General features: G+C 36.4%; 1 protein-coding gene across 3 annotated transcripts in view; it reads left to right on the forward strand.

Moving 5' to 3' along the window:
* RETREG1 (reticulophagy regulator 1) overlaps positions 1 to 21,991 on the forward strand; it is a 70,112-nt gene that overhangs the window by 15,526 nt on the left and 32,595 nt on the right. For 2 of the 3 annotated variants that reach the window (XM_037380885.1, XM_037380888.1), the window contains exons 2-3: positions 521 to 627; positions 2,346 to 2,412. In XM_037380885.1, coding sequence (XP_037236782.1) covers positions 521 to 627; positions 2,346 to 2,412 — 174 coding nt within the window. The remainder of the gene's footprint in view (positions 1 to 520; positions 628 to 2,345; positions 2,413 to 21,991) is intronic. The other variant, XM_037380887.1, reaches the window with a different exon arrangement.

A 21,991-nucleotide genomic window follows, 5' to 3' on the forward strand; every position in this document is an offset into this window, starting at 1 on the left:
TTTGCAAAAGCACATTACGAAGGCAAGTTTGAGTATTACGCCATGAATGACGCAGTTTTACCTAGTCTTTGCATTTGAAAGAATGGTCTGTATAAAAGTCTTTTGTGAACATAGACCTTATAGGAAACAGAAGCAAATGTTTAACCTTTATTTTAATGTGCTGTGCCAAGACAATTTATGTTAATAAAACCATAATTAATTTTAAAAGTAATATTTCCTATACAATAATTAAAATATTTTTTCTAGATATTTTTTCTGTACTTCCTTTCAAAAGCATGGACAAAAATCTACTACAAACTCAATGTATGTTTAACAGTTGTATCTTTAAATTATACTGTCACGCTTGGAGCTCTCAGTGATTTATCCCTGTAGAGGGGTTGTGGGGAGAAACTAAATTCATTTAACATAATATCAGTCTATTTTTTCCTCTTTATTTTCAGTACTAGTAGCAGCTGTCAATTTACATATGCTTCCAATAAGTTTAAAAGCACTCAATGCTTATTTATTCTTGACATTCTAGGTTTGTTGCACTGACCCCTTGGAGAGTGTATCATCTGACTTCTGTCATAATACTTGGAGTGCTAATTCTTCAGATAATAAAGGATTTGGTATTCTCAAGGATAAAAGGTAAGGCAGTATATTGATAGAGTTCCTTGCTTAAATACCTGCAGTTCAGAGCATGTTAGTTCATTACTAAATCTGCTTTGATATTACGATTATTGTAAAAGTATTAGCTAATTTCAGAGAGAAATAATATATCTGTGATGATCTATTATAATTTTCAATTAAGTTTTTCTGTATTTTGTAGGCAGGGCATTGGGAGACTTGTTTTAGCATGAGTGGAATTGTTATTAGTGAACAATCATTCTTGTTTCTTAACTGCTAGGTCTGAAAACGCATCATTTTCTAAAATACCAAGTTTTACTAAACATTCATATTTCTTCTAACATTACTCTAATCACATCATTGTTGGAAAGTTTGGGAGACCCAATATAAATTGACCAACTTTCTAAACAGATTGAGAAATGACCTATCTTGGCACAGTTGAAGTAAGAAGTGAGTGCTATGTTTTTCTACTTTATGTAGTGTTTAGTTTCCAGTGTGTATAAAGTCTTACGTGAATACAACAAAATTTGAAAGGGATTTTGAGTCTGTTGGCTGTGCTGGTGTTGTTTTTTTTTAAAATTCCTGTCCTGTACTTAATTACCATCTTGAAAATTCTTTGACAAAATGCTCATCATCAGTCTAATTTTCCTTGTCAAGATTTCTTTTAAAGTGTTTATTTTGTCTTTTTTTTGATGTTGAGTCCCCATGCAAAGTGTTTCAAAAATCACCTGGAATGTGCTAAGCAGGAAATAGGTGTCAGAGAAGCATGGCATCCCTCTGTGACGTGCTACCACATCATTTCTGACTGCCAAAGCCTATTCTCTGCTGAGTTACGGCAGTTATTTGTAACCCTTTCTGAAGCATGGTTTATCATCATTGCCTTCTCTGGAGTCTTCGTTACCATTCTGTTTCCTGCCTGAGCATTACAAGCTCAGAGGCCAATTTACAAAGCCTAGCAGAATTTAATTTTTAAGCTCTGTTATATACATCACCACAAATGTTGAATGCTTCACTAGTTGGAAGGTGGTAAATTCTCTCTTGGCTGCAATTACTAATATATTTGTATTTGACTGAATCCAAGATGTACCAATATTGATGAAGCTAAGAGAGTAAGAATACCATCTTGCCTTCACTTGTGTTTCACTCCCGTTTCTGTGTTACTATTTAACCCTTCATTGTAGAGATGAAACTAGAAGACCCGTGTTTCCCAGTATACAAAATTATTATTTTACTACATTTAACTTTTTTTTGTTTTACTGTTCCCTTTGATGGCATTGTATGCAGAGTTCAAGAACAATCAGGTTCTTCAAGTAATACTGTAAAAATCTTGTGATAGTGACTTGAAATCAATGAAATGCCCTTGAAAAAGGAGAAGAAAATTCTTCCCAGTTTAAGACTTCTGTGTAGCTACTAGACACTTCCAACCAGCCACTAGATGGCAAGACTATTACATATTCCTAAGGAATGTAGAAAGTGGTTGTCAGTTACTAGACGTAAAGCATAAATTATGTTGGATGTCTTCTCCTTCCATGTGAAAATATAGATAATATATAAATAAGATACTGATTTTTTTCCATTTACATTTTTAATTGATATGTTAAGTTTACAGAAAACAATTAAAGAACTGTTACTCTAAATTAATGTATCCTTCCTATTTTAACTGAGAATTCCTTAGTCATTTTGCCCAAATCTGAACATTCCTTATGAATTAAAAAAAAAATAAAATTGTTTGTTTTTAGTGCATTGTGTTTCATCTTGCATTCCAACAATTGCAGGTGCGCAGCTTTGGAGGACCATTACTGACAAGTAGGTACATTATTTTTAATATATTTGTTATTTCTATCTTCTTTTTTATAGTTTGTCTTGTATTTAACAATAGTCTATTTTCCCTCTAATTAAAATAGAACTGAATTATTTTGATCTTGGCATCCTTTCGAAGTTTATTACTGCTTGTTCATTGGTTTTAATTTTTAATAATTTTGTAAGAAGTGTATTTTTTTCTGATTTGAAACGTATCAAAATACTTTCAGAAATGCTTTTTCTTACAGTGGGATTATTGCGCTTTGTATTTTCTGGGAAGTAGTTTTTTCTTTGAAGTTGGTTATTAGGGAAAAATATTGTGTTGGTTGAGGTCACTTTCTTTTAAAACATCATTATACCAGTGCTTTGTAGAAGTAGATAAGCTTGCTGGGGTTTCCCTTTATTTCTGTAGTAGTCAATACAAGTCACTGATCATTATAGTTTCAAAGAAATATTAGTTGATATCCATAGAAATAGAAATCAATCAATAATTGTGAAGTCTGTTGACCTGCCATTGAGCTGCCTTAGTCCACAGGTAAATGTTTATGTTACGTCATTAGTATAGAGTATATAATTGATTTAATTGTTTTTAGTATAAACAGTGTCTCTGAATGGTTTACAGACAATCCATTTTCAGAATAAATTTGTATATTTAAGGATAAAGTTTGTATATTTCAGGTATTATTCTTCTAAACAGACCACCAGGAATTGTTGTGTGTCTGATGTCATTTGAAAGCATATCCATTAGTACACAATTGTATTGCACCCTGGTACTGAAGCAACAGTAATATAAAGGTTGAGAAGGGAAGATGCAGGGTTTTGTTTTCTGCCTAGAGATAGATACCAGTATCGTGGCAGTTACAGTAGATGTGCAGTCATTCCTAAACTTTAGAGGTATGAAATATCTTAAGGCGTTCTTAAAAACCTGAAGTGGAATTATGTGCAACTGATGACATGTTAGCTCATAAACTGAGCAGCATAAAATGGTTCTTCTACCAGAGCTAGTGCTACTTAGTGTGTCTGTGTAGACTGGCAGCGCTTCAGAGATTTTAACGGAGATGCCATTGCTGTGGCACAATAGGTCAGTGTAATTTGTGTCTCATTCTTTCCTCCTGTTCTTTATGAGAGGAATTTACATAAAACTTACTACCTTTGGGGGGTTTGACATCTGAATTTACCTGTCTGTTTACATTTGAGAAGAGAAAGACAAAAAATATTAAATCAAATTGCTTGTGGAATGGAAGGAAACGGGTTTTTAACTGCTTTTTGTTTCCATGAAAAATAATTCTGCAGTCTGAGACAATTTTTTTTGTCTTGCTCTCCAGTTCATCAGGTCCCCAAAACAGAACAGTTGATTTTCGGGAAAAGACTTAAATCAGTACTCTAAATATCTGGGGTTCAGGTTTTGAGATGTCCCAGGGTCCTGGACCTGACTCTGTTCTGTGGGAAGGCAGTACAGAGAGTAGAAAAGAAAATCCGATAAGCTTAACCATAGCCTATGCCATTGGGTATTATAATACAAGCACAGTTTGTCTCTGTGTGAAATAATTTGCAATGGTAAGAACACAAGGTCAATCTGCAAGTCCATCTAGCCTGGTATCTGCTCTCTGAAAGTGCCTATAGCCAAGAGAAATACGGCCTCAGGAAGTGTGTAAAAGCAAGACAAGCTTGCAAGATCCTTCTCCTGGTATATTTTCCCAGCCCCCAGCGACTTCCAGTTGAAGGATTTGGAAGTACCAGAAGTGGTGTCTCCCCTCCCTGCCCCAAGCTGTTCTAGGTGGACCTTACATGAATGTGTCTTACTGCTTTTGTTCTCAAAGACACTTGCTATTTGTAACATCCTGTAGCACAGATATCCACAGCTGAACTATGTGTTTTGCGAACACAGCCTTGTGTTTGTTTACTGCTGTATAATAGTTTCTTTATCCCTTTCTACCTTTTTTTCTGTGTTGGAGAAACAGTGAGCAATCACTCTCCGTTCTCCAGGAAGCTGTGACTTTATAAACTTCTACCCTGTCCTGTTCAGTTCATGATGAACTTTGTGCCTAAAACAGAAGTTCTCTGTAGCTTTGATCTCTTCATTGTGCTTTGCTGCACTTTCCTTCCATTTTTCTTATCCCTTTTGTTGGCAGGGGCAGGAGGCGGGCAGAAACAGAAATAGCGTTAAGCATTCACGGAGACCGTTGGACTGTACATTGGCATGGGACTGCACGTTGTCATAAGAATGCCCTCTCATCAAGATAAATCCTAATGCTTGATGGCTTTTTTAACCTCTGCTGAGCTCTGGATTGTTGTTTTCATGGATATATAAACATCTCAAGATTATGTTCCTGAGGAGTAAAAGTCAGCTTTAAGCCTATGTGACTTTAAGATTTTTTTTTTTTTTGTCTTTGAATCTCTCCACATTTCATCAGCCTTTTTGCAAGCAAATCACTTGATACTTGGTTAAAGTTCTGCAGTTCCTTGCAGTTGGTCTCCATCTTTGCCAGAATAATTCCTCTCATATCCCATGACTTTGCAGTCTCTGTAAGACCGTTTGAGGAGAGATTATTTTGAAAGCCACATCTGAAATTCAGGTGAAATTTTCTGGATATCGATGTTCACCTACAAGTTGGTTGATTTTCTGAAAGCACAGAAGGTTTGTGATGTGCTGTCCTTTATAGGATACCATAGGATAGACATGCAGGTCCTTTATGAGATTTCCTGGCAGTTTGCACAGACCAGAGATGAGTCTTTACGGGTTTGCAGTTCTCTGGCTCTTGCATACCTTGTCTAAAAATAGATGTTGCTTTAGACATTTCACAGTTCTCTGGTATTAAGGCAGCTTTGACAGGTTATTTAAGATAAATAGAATTTCAACTGTTGAAGCCTAGCTTTCATTTAGAACTTTTATAATTTCACATAAAGACTTTGCATTTGTTTGCACTGTGGCTATGTTTGGGTTTTTTTCTTTTTTTCTGAATGCTAACATTAAGGTGCCTGTTGATTGTGGTGCTTTTCATTTTACTTGAGATTGGATATGAAGAACTGTTTGCATGTTATTTTATATAAGCAAGCTGTGTCAAACATCTCCATACTGTCTGTCTACAAAAACCAATACCCAGCAGAGAATCACACACTCTTAAATAACATGGGGAGAAAAAGTTTAGTAGGTCTGTGGTACTTTGAATGAGAGGCAATGCCTTTTCCCAAATATTAGATGTGTTTGTAGTCTTTACAGCCTTACATTTAACTGCCTTACAGTCCGCCCAGAATGGCCCTGTGCAGGCTGGAAAGGTTTCCTGGTCTGTGCCAACTTTGAAATTACTTGGGTTATTTGGAAAAGTGCAAGTTTGCATGTGCCAGAACTATTGCCGATAGCTATTTTAGTGGTGTAACTGCATAAATAACCAATTCTAGAGCCTTACAGCATTGCCACACCCAGTTTAGTGTATCAAAATATAGTCAGAAAGTAACAAATTACCTGAACAGACTAATTTCCAGCCTTACCTTTGTGTTATTTAATTCTGGTTTTGAAAATCAACACCAGTTAGTATCACACTATGATCTTTCATAAATGGTAGCACAGCTTTATGATTTTTAATAGTGAAATGGTATGAATTGTACTGTTATTTTTGCAAGAAAAGCTGGTGGTAGCTGAAGGGTGGATGACTGATTATTGCTGTTCTGACACCTGCATTTTTTCCAACGTTCACTTCTATTTTACATCCATTCTGCTGCACGTGTGCTCCAAGCATCAGAGATCAAGTCCTTCAATAAAGACACTGCTAAGTTGTTGCACTTGCTTTTAGTCCTCCTTTATCTTTGTTGAGTGCTGCTGACTAGTTAAAGCAAGCATAGCCTCACTTCTTTTTCATTGCCCTAACTCGAATGCAGAATGCTAGTTGTCTCCCATGTAAAATGTGCCCATGTTAGAAGACCCGTGCTTTTATTTCTAATGGAGTCATTTAGTACTATTTTAAGTTAAAAATTTTTGAACTGAAACAAGGTCTCAGCCTAAGCCTTTCTCAGTGAAGCTGACTCTTGTAACACGCTTTTCTGAACCTGCTTCTTTTTCTGAGGAGCTCTTCTACTGATATCTTACCTTTTTTAAAAATGGATAACAACTGTTAAAGCAGCAGTCAAGATGGTAACTTGTCAAATTACTCTTTTTCTTTATAAAGATGGTTTTTTTTCTTCCTGTCCTAGCAAGATTGAAACCTGATGCTTCTCTGGTCACTACTAGTAGTATTAGAATATGGACAGTATTGTGGCACACCTTCATTTCTTGAGTGGTCAAACTTAAGGAGGTCAAATTAATATTAATTCAAAATTATGCTTTTTATAACAAACCTAAAAAAAAACCCCAAATCAGCTTCAGCCTGCAAGGAGGCTAAGCAACAGTCCTTTAAAATGGCCATCAGAGAGACACTAAAGAGAATAAGCCAGAAAGAAAGGAGTTAATGGCTGTGAAAACTGGCAGCTGTGCATAGCTAGTTTTCAGGCCCCACAGTGCTTTATCATTGTCTTAAATGAAAGCTACTGACTTCTAGAAGAGGCTTGCCTGACCAAAGGTTGTGTTAAGCGCCGTACTGCACTAGTAGCCGCGCCAGCCACACAGACTGCAGTAGATGTGTAGTGCTGACTACGTTATTATACATTGAATGTCTTGGTTATAATTCTTTAGGCCATGAAAGTAAGTCCTGAAAGAGTTCTCCTGGCCCTGTATTTTGAAAGAATGACTCTTCCTTCTAGAGGGGATTTTCCTCCCCGGTAGACTTCCACGTCTTCTTCTGGTCCCAAGAGAAGGGAAAAATAATGTAGCACCACACCCTGAACAGCGTGTCTTACCACTGCTGCCTGTACAATCAGACCAATCAAAACTTGGACTTCTGTAAGAATAAACAAAGAAAGGACCATCACAAGAAAAAGGACACTTCTTGGCTGCAGCTTTTAACTGGCAGCTGTCTTTGCTGAAGAAATTCAGGACTTGATGCTGAAAACCATGGGTTAATATTGAAGCTCTCTTGAAGCTCAGTAGTTAGCTAACTGGGATATTTCTAAGGTAACAGCCTTCACTGACAGGTTACAAAGAGGTGTACAGAGGTTATTGTTCAAGCCCAGGATGTTCCTGTTTCTCACGCGCACACACACACACACACTTCCTCCAGTCCCTCCTGAAGGGACTTCTTTTATGAGAGTTAACTGTGGTGCTACTTCTGGACTCCCAGAGCCATCAAAGTTGCTGCCCACTTTCAGGGGAGTGTTACTGCTTGGGTGCTAAAGCCCTGTTGTGACAGATCTGCTTCAGATTCGGGTCATAACGTCCCAAGACCTGAATTCATCTTTCAACCTACACAAATTCCCTTGCATCAGCCCAGCTCATAGACATTTGCATGCATTGCAACGGTCAGTGCAGTATGAAGAAGGGTAGTATTCTGTACTAGCCCCGTTCAGAGCTTGACAGACTTCACACAATGTGTGGTTATTGTTTTTTATCCAAGAAGAAGAAAAAAATCTTAATCTAATCGTGACTGCATAATACACTTGTGCAAAATTATTCCGAATATGTCACTGACAGCAATGAAAAAAACCTTTTCATGTTATCACTAAAGATAAATGAGACAATTCCTCCTTTCATCTAATTATCATGCTTCATTTATTAGGTCTGAGGCTTTACATGCCTTTGATTTGCATATACTTTGCCTGCTGGGTTTGCTTAAGGCAATCTGCAAGTGATTTGCCTGAAGATTTCTGATGTAGTCTGCCTAGTCTTATGTCATAGTCAGTGGAGAAAGAGTTGAAATACTTTGTGATATACACGGCATGATTCATCTCGTCCTAAATGCATGTCTGTGGGCTGGTCAGGTATGTTGTACCTTAATGGTGACGACTTGTTTCCCTTGAATATATACCAAAAGCCTAGGGTGGTGAGATGAGTAAGAGCATTTAAAATCCTGTGTCATTATTCCCTGTTGGTCTGAAGTCCTGTCTGTCTTAAAGATGCCATTGACTAGTGCTCACAGTTACAATAAGAAGCTGACTCTTGCAGCAATATGCTGGGATACCATTCCACAGCGGTAACAACTGCAGGGCTCAACAAACAAACATGGGGACTAGATTTACCTCTGTCTCTTTGCTATGCAAGCAGTTTCTCTGAAATACGTTTCTGGCACAGTGTGATTGTGTATTCAGATCACTCATCAGACCTTAAGGATATGCCGCTTAATCGTACGTCAAAAAAAAAATAATTCTTTCTGTCCTTCAAGGTGTTGCAAGGAGATCTCATTGCAGATGAGTGGATTAGGAAATAAGAGGTCTTTTTCCATTAGGAAACCTAAACAGAATCAGGGTTGCAATGGAAGTATTCCTGTTTTGTTTCCTTGATTGTTGCATCAATGTTTCCTTGATGATCCATTTCCTTGATGTTGCAAATAGGAACAAAGGTAATGTAAGACAAGGCCAGTTGTGTTGGCCAGTCAGAACTGAAACATGGGACTGCTGGTGTCAGTTCCCATTGTGCAGTCTCTTGGTCATCCAGACGAGATCCATTTTTCACATGGCTGTACACAACTGCATGCAATTTGGTAACAGACTGAAGAAAAACTTTTCCTGTGGACCTACAGGAAGGCAGAGGGCAGAATATAGTATAATGGATAAATAGATAAAAATAGGTTTCACAGTGCAAATATTTCCTCCTTCAGTTGTTTAGATATAATCTGAAGGCACGTATTGTACTCAAAGGCTTCCACTCATATTTTGTAGTGTTTGCTGTTCAATTCATTTCAGCTCATATATTCATAGGAGTTTGTGCTGGAATGTATATGTGGCTGAGTAACATACCTCAAATAATTCTGCTTAAAAATACGATTCTCCCAAATATTCTTAATAGAAAAAAGTGATTGCAGTCCTGCAGAAAGTGAATGCATACTCGTGGAACTGTAATCTTATCAAATAGAAAGAGAATTTTATTTGCGGTTTAAACCTATATTTTGTGTATTCCATAGCCATTGTACTGTTCAAATATCAATTACTGTAATTATCATTCGTTTAATGTAATGCATTGTCACAACTCAGCTAGCAATATGCGTGGTGGTTTTTTTTATCTTCAGATCACAAAGGCACATTATAGAGAAGTGTGCAAATCTGTTGTGGGTTGCAGAAAGAATTGTCTACATTGCAAAAACTTCTTGACGCTTGCATATTTATTTTTGAGTTTTTTATATCACGTGACTTTATTCCTGCTTTCTAAGTAGTTATTTCCAAATTACTACCTCACTTTTCAGTTAACGTGTTCTTCAGGGTTTATTTTTATATTCGATAAATGATAAAATCAGCATTCTGGTAAAATGTTGTGTGTTCATTTTCTTACAGGAACAAAAAATAGTATTTCAGTAGAAAGGATGTAACTTTGGCAAAGGTGTCACACAAAGTCTGAAGACCATTTGATATGTTTTCTTACACACTTATCCTTTGGTTTTGGTTGGGTTTTTTCCCATTTTGTGTTCATGCATTTGGCTTGTCAAATACAGCATGTTCTCGATGAGTTTGGCTGGTGGATTGTTCCATGCCATTTAACAGTTTGAGCTCCAATTTGAACCCTGATTCTGTCCTTTACAGTGTCCTCCACCCCTCCCAGGGTATTGCCACTCACTCATCTGAAGGATTAGTGCGGATACTGAATGAAAATGCTGAAGGCGTATCAATCTCATGTAACAAAACACTTCTAATACCTGCCCTTTGGTATGGCTTTTCAGTTAAAGGTGAAGTTATTTTATGGGGATTGCATATAAGCCATACTTTTGCACTTTGCTTTTAAGTGTCATATAGGAAATCTGAAGCATTGCAACAGTTGAGATGTATGCTTCCATCTTTTCTTTAGGATGGGCTCTGTACTTTATTTAAAAGAAATATGCCACCTTTTTTACTTTTTTAGATACTGAATCATCCTTGTTGACTGCTTTAATGGCTTCTCAGCTATGTTACTAACCTGGTCACTATCTCTCCCAGGTATCCAAGTGAGAGTAGTTGATCTGAAATTACTTAGATAACCCTGTTTTTTCTAGTTTCAACTTCATAAATCATTGAGAAATATATTAATCTTTTCATTTGTCCCACAGTTCTTTCCTGTCCTCTAATCCGCTGGCTAGTTGTTGTTCAAAGTTATCAAGAATTATTTAAACTTTTTATTCTATTTAGAGAGCTCTGAAAGATTTAAATGTTTTTGTGCTTTGGTTTTGCAACACTGAGATACTATGGAGTCATTCAGAAGACTACCATTTTTTTACCTCTAGGAAATCCTTTTTCTTCTGTTCTTCTGGTAACAAAAGGGTGTTATTGATACAACTATTTAATTAAAATTTCAAGGTATGGAAGAACACCTCACGTAGTCTGAATTGACAGTTGTTTTTTGGTCTTACTAATCTCTCACAGGCAGGAGATTTCAGTAGTCATTTCTAAGCATGTTGTTTGAAAGCGGGTATTTTTTGTTTGTTTCTTTTGGGGTTTTTTTTTAGTGTTCTGTTTGTATCTTCTCAGGGATAAAAAGATACTATTCCTTGAATAAGTCAGAAGGAATAATTTCACGGAACAACTTCAGGAGGTTTCATGTGGAGACTTCTAAGAATGCTTATACCTAGCATTATTGTTGGACTCAATGATATTAAAGGCCGTTCCAACCTAAGTGATTCTATGATTTTGCCAGTTTACCGCTATGTTGGAAAAAAGGTCATCTGGGCACCTGCACAGTGAGATGTGTTAAATAAACTAGGTTTGAAATACTTTTATTTGAATGAAGTCACTGCATGCATCCATGATTAAATGTGTGAAATAAATACCTGACATAAATGCAGTCTTTGCAAACTGCAGGTTGTGCTGCATCCTGTGCAAAAGTGACTGAGTAATTAATTTCCTTTGTTGCTCATTGGTAAAAATTAACTGTTACACTCAGTTGAAAAATGCTAGCTCCATAATAATGGGAAGACGGACAATACAGCCTTTGTTTGTCATAGTTTTAATGAAAATATAAGTCAGTCTTTCTTCAGCAATTTTCAACATATATTAAAGCCAGCTCTATTCTGTGTTTCATTTCTTGAAGTACAGAGCTGCAGTCACCATACACTTATTCATGAGAGTTTTGCTTCTGGATCCCCTGTATCAAAAATGCCATTCTGTTAAAGGTGTCTGTGAGCGCAGCCAGGTGGATTTGTACGTTGTGAACAGCCTAAGAACTGCTAATTCGGAGCTGACCCAGTTCTGATAGCTCTTGTGTCATGCTTGCTGGCATGTCACGTAATACCTGTATTACCATTGCTGGGGAAAAAAATGCAACCCTCCCCACTACTGCCTACCATAATCTAGGCTGTCTCACATCTTTTTTTATTGCTATGTTTATTGTAATGATAAAATGTTTCTTTTCATCACAGTATTAACTAAACATTAAGTAGAAGACACTTAGAATAGCAGGCGTTCGGTTCTTTGGTTTTTTTAGTTCAACATGTTTCCAGCACTAAGAAAACAAAACAACAAGTGGACATTCATGGGAGTTGAAAGGAAAGTAATAAAGAGAATACACACAATTCGGTCCAGGAGGTGACTAGAGAAACAAACCAGAGATTTAGAAAGAGAATATTGCCAAAATGGTTAGCGTTACTGTGGAGCTCTCCCTTTCTCAACTTTGCACTATCTCAATAACAAGCGCTTAGATCTCTTCCGTCTTGGACAAGAGCAAGTATGGCAGGTGCTGCATTTCAGGTCGCTGATTTGTGCAGTGTAGTTGCGTGCTGTTTGCTAAGTTTTTCCAGCTTTCAACAAGGGAGTTTGGAGGTGTCATTAACTATTTAATATTTTCATGTTATCGATACAGCAGTATTGGCACCAGTATTTTTCAGCAGCAGAGAGAAACCTTTAAACATGTAATTACAGGGAAAACAAAATACACTCTTTTGTGTTGAGCGGTGGGGCACATTTCGGACGCGGTGCTAGTTAACGGTTGGATTTAAAGATCTTAAAAGTCTTTTCCAGCCTAAAGGGTTCTGTGATTTTATGACGTACAATGAAATGTGCAAGCTTCTCTTAAAGTATTCATTTATCCCGTATTTGTGGGTTGCTTTCTTAAGCCTGTGAATATCTCTGTAGAAAAACTGTATCTGAAAAACTGCAGAGGAGCTGTGCTGGTACCATCTATCTCGGATCACTTTTTCTGTCTGCCTTTAGGGACCCCTGTTGAGGCAAGCAATTAATCTTTGCTTGCTGTGGGGTGCAAGGACCCCAACAGAGAGTATCAAATGAGTTAAAACGGACGATATTTGGGTACCTCCCGAACCTTAAGAAAATGTTGTTCTCTGACCATTTTTGAGCAGATCAGCTTTCTCATGCTAACCATAGCATCTGTTACTCTTTCCCTATTTATTTTTCAAAGCTGCTTGGAAATTGTCAGCTACTGGCAGGCACACTTACATATTACTGTCAGTTCTGAGTATTACTGCACTTCTCAGTATAAAGACCTTGATTTTTTTTCTTCCTTTGACTTGCTTATATTTACAAAGTCTTTGTTATAAATAGCATGCTTCAGAGTCAGGTTATAGAAGGTACACTCTGGCTGCTGGCCTAAATAGTGTAAGAAAACCTGTCCAAGGATGTGATTGACAGGTATTTCCTCAATAAGAAAGTGAAACTTGAAATAAAGTATATGTGGAGGAAAGTGATCAGACCCCTCATATCCTAGATGAAGATTCTTCCAGTTGAAGGATCAAAAGGTTTGGACATGCTCTTATAAAATGTCAGCCAAAAAGTAACGTTCGTTCTTAGACAGGTGTACTTCAACTCACATGTTGAACTTTAAGCTCAGATTGTGAACTGCCTTTTGAAGGGTAGCAAAAGCCTTCCTACCCAGCTCAGCCAGGGAAAGGGGAAGATTTGTATGCAGTTGCATCATTTTGAACAGATGAGCTCTCACTCCCTGCCACTGTCAGCCTGCACCCTAAATTTTTATTCTTAAGCCGTCAAGACTTTTGAACAAGTACTTAGTATTCTGGGATTTTCTAATTTGTGCTGGGAATCATGTCAGATGTCTCACAGTTTGTAGTTGTGCCTTTGCAGAAGTAGCTGCATATCAGTACACTAGAAGTAACACTACATTACTGGTTAGAGTGTGATCTTTAATTACTTATTTTCAAGTGGAGGTACTGTATTCCAAGGCTTTGCAGACAGCACAGAGTGGAAAAAGTCAGATTCTTCTAAAGAATATGCTTTTCTTAGGGCAACTTGGAGTTAGGAAGACTATCTTTTAGCTAAAAGATTTCACAGAGTTTAGTCAGGCAGTGTTTACTAATGTCTGGACAGGTAGACCTTAGCTGCACACTGTTCTATCCCAGAATTGGTTAACAAGCAGTAGTACCTTTTTTAGAGTATCAAGGTACCATGCCCTGTTAAAGAGAACAGAAAAATTACATACAGTCGAAACATCCATTTTGTAACATTTTGTAGTGTTAGACCATACAACAATTTTAACTACTGCCTAGTCCAAAACAGCCTGATAGTCAGAGAGCTGTTGGGTATGTGCCTGCGTCAGAGGTTTGTTCTGCTTGCAAATGTAATGTTCATATTTTCCACCTTTTGTAAATACTTTAAAATGTTCATTATATAATTAGGTGGGTTGCATCGAATTATTAGTAATACTTAAACCAGCAGAATATTGTTGCAACGAATACCAGACAGATCATGAGTAGAGGAAGAGTGCATTTGTGATGTGTGGAGCTTTGAACGGAATGACAGACCTTAAATTGCTCATCAGAAGATAAGTTTGAAAAACTGACCTTTTTAAAAGGTAGAGAGTAAATAGAAAGATTAATGTTAAAATGGTCATGTGTCTTATTCCCTATGTTTATTCCATTGCACATGTAACATTTTTACCATCAGTATATTTATTCTATTCTTACCGCTTTCCATTTTAACAGTTGAACAACTGTGAGAGATAGCTTACAATCCTGAAGTCATTTGACTTGTCATCTTAAAGTGTATTTATAAACTATAGCATTCAGGGAGCCCCCAGTGTTACTTTAAATAGAGAGACTGCTTTTAGGATTAAGAAAAAAAAATGGACTGTTTAATCTTGGAATTGGTTTTCTTAAACACAAGTGAAATCATATTTGATAAAAAAACTTCATAAAAACAGGTAACAGACTTCACCATGTTCTGTTTTTTCATATTATCACTCAAGACTGCACGAAATCTTACGGCTTATGCCAAACTCAAAAATGTGAAAAAGATGTGTTTCTCCTGCAAGTACAAACAGCTTTTTTCCCCCTTTTAATATTCGTATATATTAACTGTTTCTCTAGGCAGAAATGCTGCTTTTGTTATTTTAGTATTTTGAGGAGAAGAACAGGGTTTGTTCCACACAAAATGTTACTAAATCAAATACCCAAACGTACCATAGGTATATTTATTAGAGGAGTTTATTACTCAGTTGCTGTGATGACTTGTCACAGTTGTTGCCAGTCGTGGATTTTTATGTTTTTTCTTGCCACGTAATTTAACATCAATCTGGTTATGAGAATATTTATACATGATATACAGAAATGGTTCTGGGCCGAGCTGTCCCTAAGCATTGATTTCAGCATCATGAGAGCAGCTTTCAGATAATTCTATAGATAATGCAAAGGTTTTAGAACCTGAAACCCAAGTCATTGAATCAGTGACTGTTTTCTGTGCTTAGAAGGCTTGCTTTTCTGTACATTATATGTGGTTTGAGAAACTGAATTATTAATACTTTTTACTATTTTGTATCTCAACAACCAGAACAAAGATTGAAAATTCTATAGCACTACACAGTTTTCTATAAACAATATGCCCTTGGTATGAAGCAAGAACATAGAAATTACATTTTCAGTTTTGTAAAAATGCTGTTTTTGACAAGAAGAAAATACATACAGGTCTCCTAACAGCCTGCTGATTTAATTCCTGTCAAGTTAACAATTTATAAAATATATTGGAAATTTGAAGGTAATAAGAAGGAAAAAGAAGCAATTTCAGTTAATTTGAGAACTTTATAAAAGAAGCAAGAAACATTTATGATTAATGAAACAAGGTATTAAGAAACATACACTAGTTATTGCCATGGTAAGAAAAGGATGTCATTGCTTGGAATCTTTAGAATGGTGATAGTCAGGAGAAAGATCAGAGTAAGTAGAGTTGAGTTTGTGTAGTAGTCAGGTTTTGATCTTTAGTTGCATCTGGTTTGCCAAATGCAAGCATTAGATTACAAAACGCATGACGGAAGTTATTTACAGCAGGGGGGCATAAGAACCTATAGTCGTCCTTTTTTTTTTTTTTTTTTTTTTTTTTTTTAAATGTTGCAGATGCCTAGGTTGTTGTAACACGTGAGGGTGTGTTTCCAAGCACAACATCTGATTAGTCACTAATTTAGTAAGGAATGTCCTGGCACACAGTTTTGTTGAAGCATGTGAGACTACCAGCAGAATAACATACTATGTTCTTTTAGGTGTTTCGACATACAGTTGGGTAAAACAGCTTAGCTGTTTTGAAACAAACATTATGATATTCCTTCCCTGAGTCTCCTTTTTTTCATCTTCTTTTTTCCAAGAAGAGATGTTGCATGTTTATGCAATGTATATATTGAAATATATTTCGTGCATTATTTTTTTTGTTTTGTTACTATTCCAAGATGGTTTAGAGTCTAAATGACACTCAAAATCAGCTCTATAAAACTACATGTCTTTTATTTTTTACACTGTGGAAAATAGAAAGTAGCATATGCTCATTTTTTTTCATGTTCTGCAAGTTTCCCCACTCCTTGAATACAGATGGTCAGACATATTCAGGAGACCAGTTTAATAAAAATTTTCGGAGACAAATGTTTACTGTAGCACAAAACCACGGAAGTTCTTTCAAGTCCACCTGAATGTTACGGTCACAGCACCATATGGCACATACTTCCTTTTCCTAGCTTGGATTTGATATAAGGAGAATGATACTCTCAGAAGTTCAGCCTTTTTTTACCAAGTGCTTGGGTTGGTAGTACAACTAACAATCATTGACATGGCTGTGGCTATTGACATTACTGTAGGTCTGTTCATAGTGAGGTAACGCTTAAGGGAATTGCACGATGAATATAAAAATATCCAATATGAAAGTAGTAGAAATACTCTTTTTAATACTTTGAAAAGTAAAATATTAACATTCTTTAAAAATTAAAAATTTTAGACAAGAAGACTGACAAAATGCTGAGCTGAGATTGATGTAGTCCACTTGAATTTCCAAAAGGCATTAGCTAAAAGCAAACAAGTAACTCTGGAAAATGATAGAAGATCGCCCCATGATTAAAAAAAATAATCAGATGCATTATAGGGGACAGCAGTGAGAGTACATGGCTAGCCTTCATGTTAAAGTTTGGAGAATTGAGTCCTGCAGCTGTGTGTTCTGGAACAATTCTGATAAATGTACTCAATAAGTGAATTTGAAAAGGCAGTGAATGGTAGGATGGCCAAGCCTGCTGGAGGTACCAAATTATTCAAGGAAATTAAAACAAGGACAGACGTGAAGAATTTTAGAAGATACAGGATTTTTTCCACAGTAAAATAGTGTATTAAATTTGGTGTAGGTAACCGTAGAGTTATGCAGGAATACCAGTCCTAAATTCACATATAAAATGAGTGTCCGAAGGTGACTGTAACCACTCATGGATAAGATTTAGTCTCACAAAACCAGCGCTGATTAACAGACTAAATGTACCGTTAAGTTTCAGTAAAAAGACATACAGGGCAAAAGTAACCACAGCCACATGCCGGTCTGATTTTATGTCTACATCCTTGAATACTGTGTTTGGTTCTGATCAGCTACCTCCCAGAATGAGATACAGGAGAAAAAAAAGTCCAGAGTAGTGCAATAAGGTAGACCAAATACACAGAAGTATTTCTGTATAAAGAACAAGTAAATGAGACAGGACTTTTCAAAAGAGAAAAGGATTAATTAAAGGGAAATTTAATAGAGGTCTCTAAGATACCATAAGGAACGTGCCTTCTCTCATGCTGTTGGAATGAGAAGGCATCAAAAATAGCAGATAGCAGGCTGGAGAAAAGTTAAAAATATGCAATTAAGCTTTAGAAATCCTTGACACAGGACTGTTGTGAAAGTTAGAACTATATGTGGGTTGAAAATATAAATTGCAGGACAATTATTTGAAAAAAATTAATTGAAGGCTTTTAAATAAAAAATCGCCACCTCTGGCTTGGAAAGTCCCCGAGTTGCAGATAGTTGGAGGCTGTATTGTATTTTATGGAGGTATCATTACATGTTTTCCTGTGTTCTTAATCTGTTGCTCAGGTATCCCTAAGTATTCAATTTTGGCAACTGTTGAAGACCAGGCTAGATGGACTTTTGCTGACCTAGCATAGCTGTTCTTGTTAAAAGTCTTAAAAGCATTAACTGTTTATTCAGTTAAGTTACATAGTAAGACTGAAATAAATGCATCTATTTATTTCTGCGTTTGTATATGCTGTTAATAATTTGTATATAAATTATACAGGCAGATAGACCCAGAAAGGCATGTCAGATAGCTGTTGCCCAATTCTAGGCTGAGTGTCTGCTGCTACCACCACATTCCATGGGATTTGCAACGTCAGTGTGTACCTTAAGAACTTGCTTTTATGCATTTAGGCATGCATGAGATAAGAGTAACAAAATCAAATCAGATCAGTAATATCTAAGGTTTGCACATCTGATCTTTAGAAAAATACTGTTCCTAACTTTTTTAAGAACTCTTAGCCAAATGCATGTATATATGTTTTCTTGGAACACAAACTGAAACAAACACATGTGAGATTGGTGTCTTGTGTGTTGATAGCAAAGACTCCAAAAGTGTCTGAACAATTACTGTAGGAAGTTCTCATGTCAGGGCTGTACAGGAACAAAACTTTCCATTGTCAGTTCACCGTAAGCAGGCAGTTTTCCTAGGATGCGTAGCTTGGCAACTTCCATCTTAACTTGTTAGCTGAATAAGATATTTGGTATTATAATCAGAGTCTCAAATGTGGGAATTCAGCTGAAAACTCCTTAATCTGATGATAAATAGAAATATAAAAAGTTTCTGAAAAGGATGTATAAACAGATTTTTTTTAAGGTTTTAAAATAACTTTGCTCAAAACCCTTGTAGATGTACCTTGAAGAATACTTATTTCATCAACCAGTAATCAAGCAACAAGCATACTGAAGAGGCTTTTTTTTGTTAAAGAATAACATTAGCATACGGAAATCAGTTTTCTGGGGCTTTCTTTGTTAATCACTGAAATGAGGTGGACAGAAATACAAGATACCTGAAAAGTAGTTGAAAGAGGATATAAATTGCTTTGAATATTTTATAACTAAAGTCGAGGGGGGGGGGGTGTTGGGTTGGTTTTTTTTATATTTTGTTTGTTTTGTTTTTTTAAGAAGAAAGACTCACCTCACTGAACTGAAGTGAGCCCGAGTAGAGTGTTATTTTTTCACCGTTCTGCTTCCCTCCTCTATTAGGAACATCCAGGGAGTTGGACTCGATGATCCTTACGGGTCATTTCTGACTTGAGATATTCTACGATCTGTGTATCAGCAAAGAAGGTTTTTCAAAGCAAAGAACGCTTTCTGATAGGTATCTCAGCTATCAAGATTCTGAAGGAAGCAGTAAAAGCTGTGATAAGATATGCAATTCACAGATTTACATAGATAAAATTAATGTATGAATAAGTAACTTCTAACTTGAAAACTTATTTTTTCAGTCTTCTGGCAGCAAAAGGTACTATTGAAATGTGCTTCCTACAGCTTAAACAGAAAGTTTCTTCAGAAATCTAGATGTCTGTAAAAATGAGGGAGAAGGAAGTTTTAATGGTGATAGGAGCTGCTGCTGTGCATGTGTTCTAAACCACCTTATGAAATGGATTGAATTTAAATCAAAATTAATAATAAAGGAAAACTTACATCTTTTATACTGTGAGACAAAAGTCTAGATAACTGAAGTTAATTTGGCTTCCCACTAGTACTGTCAGCCTCTCAGCAAAATGTCATGCATATTATCATCTTCTCGAGGCAGGGCAAAGGTTATCGGGTGCTCAGCACTTCTGGCTGAGTGTTCTGGCAGCACTCACATATCTGCATGTGCCCTTGATGACAAATGGGTTAAGCTGCAGGTCTTCATTGGTCAGCATTCCTGGTCTGAACCTTTCCTGACTTGTATTAGCTCGAGAGCCATTTAACTCTTGAATTTTTTTGGGGGTAGGTGTGATCATGGGAGCGGGTTGAGTTCTCTTTTGCAGTTTTGACTGCCCCCTTGCCTTCTCTGTGGAGCTGTGTGGTGTTTCATTGGCCTCCATAGCTTGAAATTTGCAGTTATTTCACAGAGGGCTGGATGTTAAAAGAGCAGAATGGTTCTGGTTTGGCAGGTGTTTACTTTGGAGAAACTGCAGTAAGAAATTAAGCACACCAGTCACTCCAGGATAGTGGGGTTTGTTTTCATCCGTGTGTCTCAGAATTAACCATCCTATCTAGTCTGTCGTTATGTATGAGTTGTCATCGTGTGAAGAACCATTGCTTTGTATAATGTTATTCTTGGTTTTATTTGTCATTATTACCTATCTTACCCTTCTACATTGTTGCTTGTAATATTATGTAGGACTGTTTTCTTTAAGTTTTAATATTAGCATTTAACAAGGTTATATGTCTGCTTTCTTTTCAGCTGGTAGAACTATAATGTGAGATCAAATGATATATGAACTCTGGTGAGAGGTCCCTAAATTTTCTTTAATTTTTTTTTAAACAAGCTGGTTTAGCAGCATACACAAATGTGTGCCTCTAAATTGCATGCACGCTGACATTTCTTCCCTGATTTGTTTTAATTTCTAAATACTTTAAACTTTGCTTGTATAAATTTACGTTTCAGTGTTTTCATTATAATGTGTCAGAGTTGCTAATGTGCTGTTACATATGTTGGAGTTGGAAAGTACTGACAGGTAGCATACAAATTTCCAGTTGCTCTATCAGGTAAAAATACAGCCTTTAAGCTGAATCGTGTTAGTGATGATTCAATATTTTTTAATGTCACAGTTACACAGTTTTATAAACTACTACAGTGAGTCTGAATAAAGACAATTCTTATGAAAAAGCTCTTTTTAAAAGGAGAGAATAGGATTGTAATTTTATCATCAGGCATACGAAACACTAGAGAATTTGTCTCTTGTCATACAGTAAACCAACAAATAGATAATAAGTTGATGTTAGTAAGCTGATAAGTTGACAGTATAATTTAGTAATCCATCTCACTTTCATTATATTGGCATTGAAAAAGGCTGTGGCCCTGAAGGAATCATGACTAATCATATTTAATGTGAATATGTTTGGCTAGCAGTTCTGAATATTAATCAAAAACTTTGGCTTTTTGAGTTGGAACATAAGAATAGGGTTCATGTCAAAGAAAATTGTTAATAATACGTAACTGTGTGCGTGCTTCCAGTATAATGTATTTGAAGTCCTGCAGTTACTCATCCTTTAGCTTTTAAGGTCTAATTCCGGACTAGGACCTGGACTTTGATCTAGTTACAGCTTGCAGTTGCACTAGCCATTGTCTGGTGAGACTTTCTTACGTTGCACTGAAAAATAAATTAAATAATTAGGCAGAAAACTGGATGATACCCTCTTCTTCATAGGTTGATAGCAGCCTCAAAATATAATGGTGAGTTGTCTTAGCAAACTGTGAGCATACCAGCAAAATCTTTTAGACATAGGCATTGTCAGTATGTGGCTCTGAGTGTCCTAATTACCTTAGAGATTCTATATAGCCGAGTGACTTCTTATGTTCCTAATTTAATTGCATATAGAATTGTCTTCTAAATATTCTCATTTTCTTGGTAGCTTGCTGGCAGTCTGTTTTTCTTGCATTGTTTTGTGCCGTGTCTAATACTTACATTAGAAAACAAACTTCTCAGGTTTGTCCTTTAACTCTTTATATCAGCACTTTTGAAAAATATTTTCAAGTCTTCATGCATTCTTAACTATTTTTAATCTTTTGACCAGTTTGTTCAATGCAAGCTAATTTCAGTGTATAGATATCTTGCTATTTGGTCTGCCTTCCGCATAGTTCATCTCTTTTCAGTGGGGGAAGAAACAGATTCTGATTTCTACAAACTGAAAGAGACAGGTGGAGTGGCATTTCTAAGTCTTGAGTAGGATGTGTGCCTGGTAAAATAAAATTGCATTTTAATGTGACTTTACTGAATTACAGGTTATTATTATTATAGATGAACTAGTACATAAGCACCTTTGTAGGTCTTATGGTAATGAGGAAATGTGGTACAGCAAACAAAATAATTTCATGAAACAGTATGTAAAGAGTTTCTTGAAAAATCTGGGAAAACACATTTATCTTTATAAATTGATCAGATCATTGCTAGGTGATGTATTATGTGGGGGTGGAGGGGTGTCCCCGGTCTGTTTCTTTTATAGCTGTTTAACGAGATCCCATGGCCAAAAAGATCCAGAGCAGTTTTGATTTTCACCTTAGTGGTAAGATTTTACAGCCATGTCTCCGGCTCTTCTCTGTTTGTTACACAAATCCAGCACG

This window comes from Falco rusticolus, chromosome 3 (assembly GCF_015220075.1).
Source record: "Falco rusticolus isolate bFalRus1 chromosome 3, bFalRus1.pri, whole genome shotgun sequence".
NCBI classification, from domain to species: domain Eukaryota; kingdom Metazoa; phylum Chordata; class Aves; order Falconiformes; family Falconidae; genus Falco; species Falco rusticolus.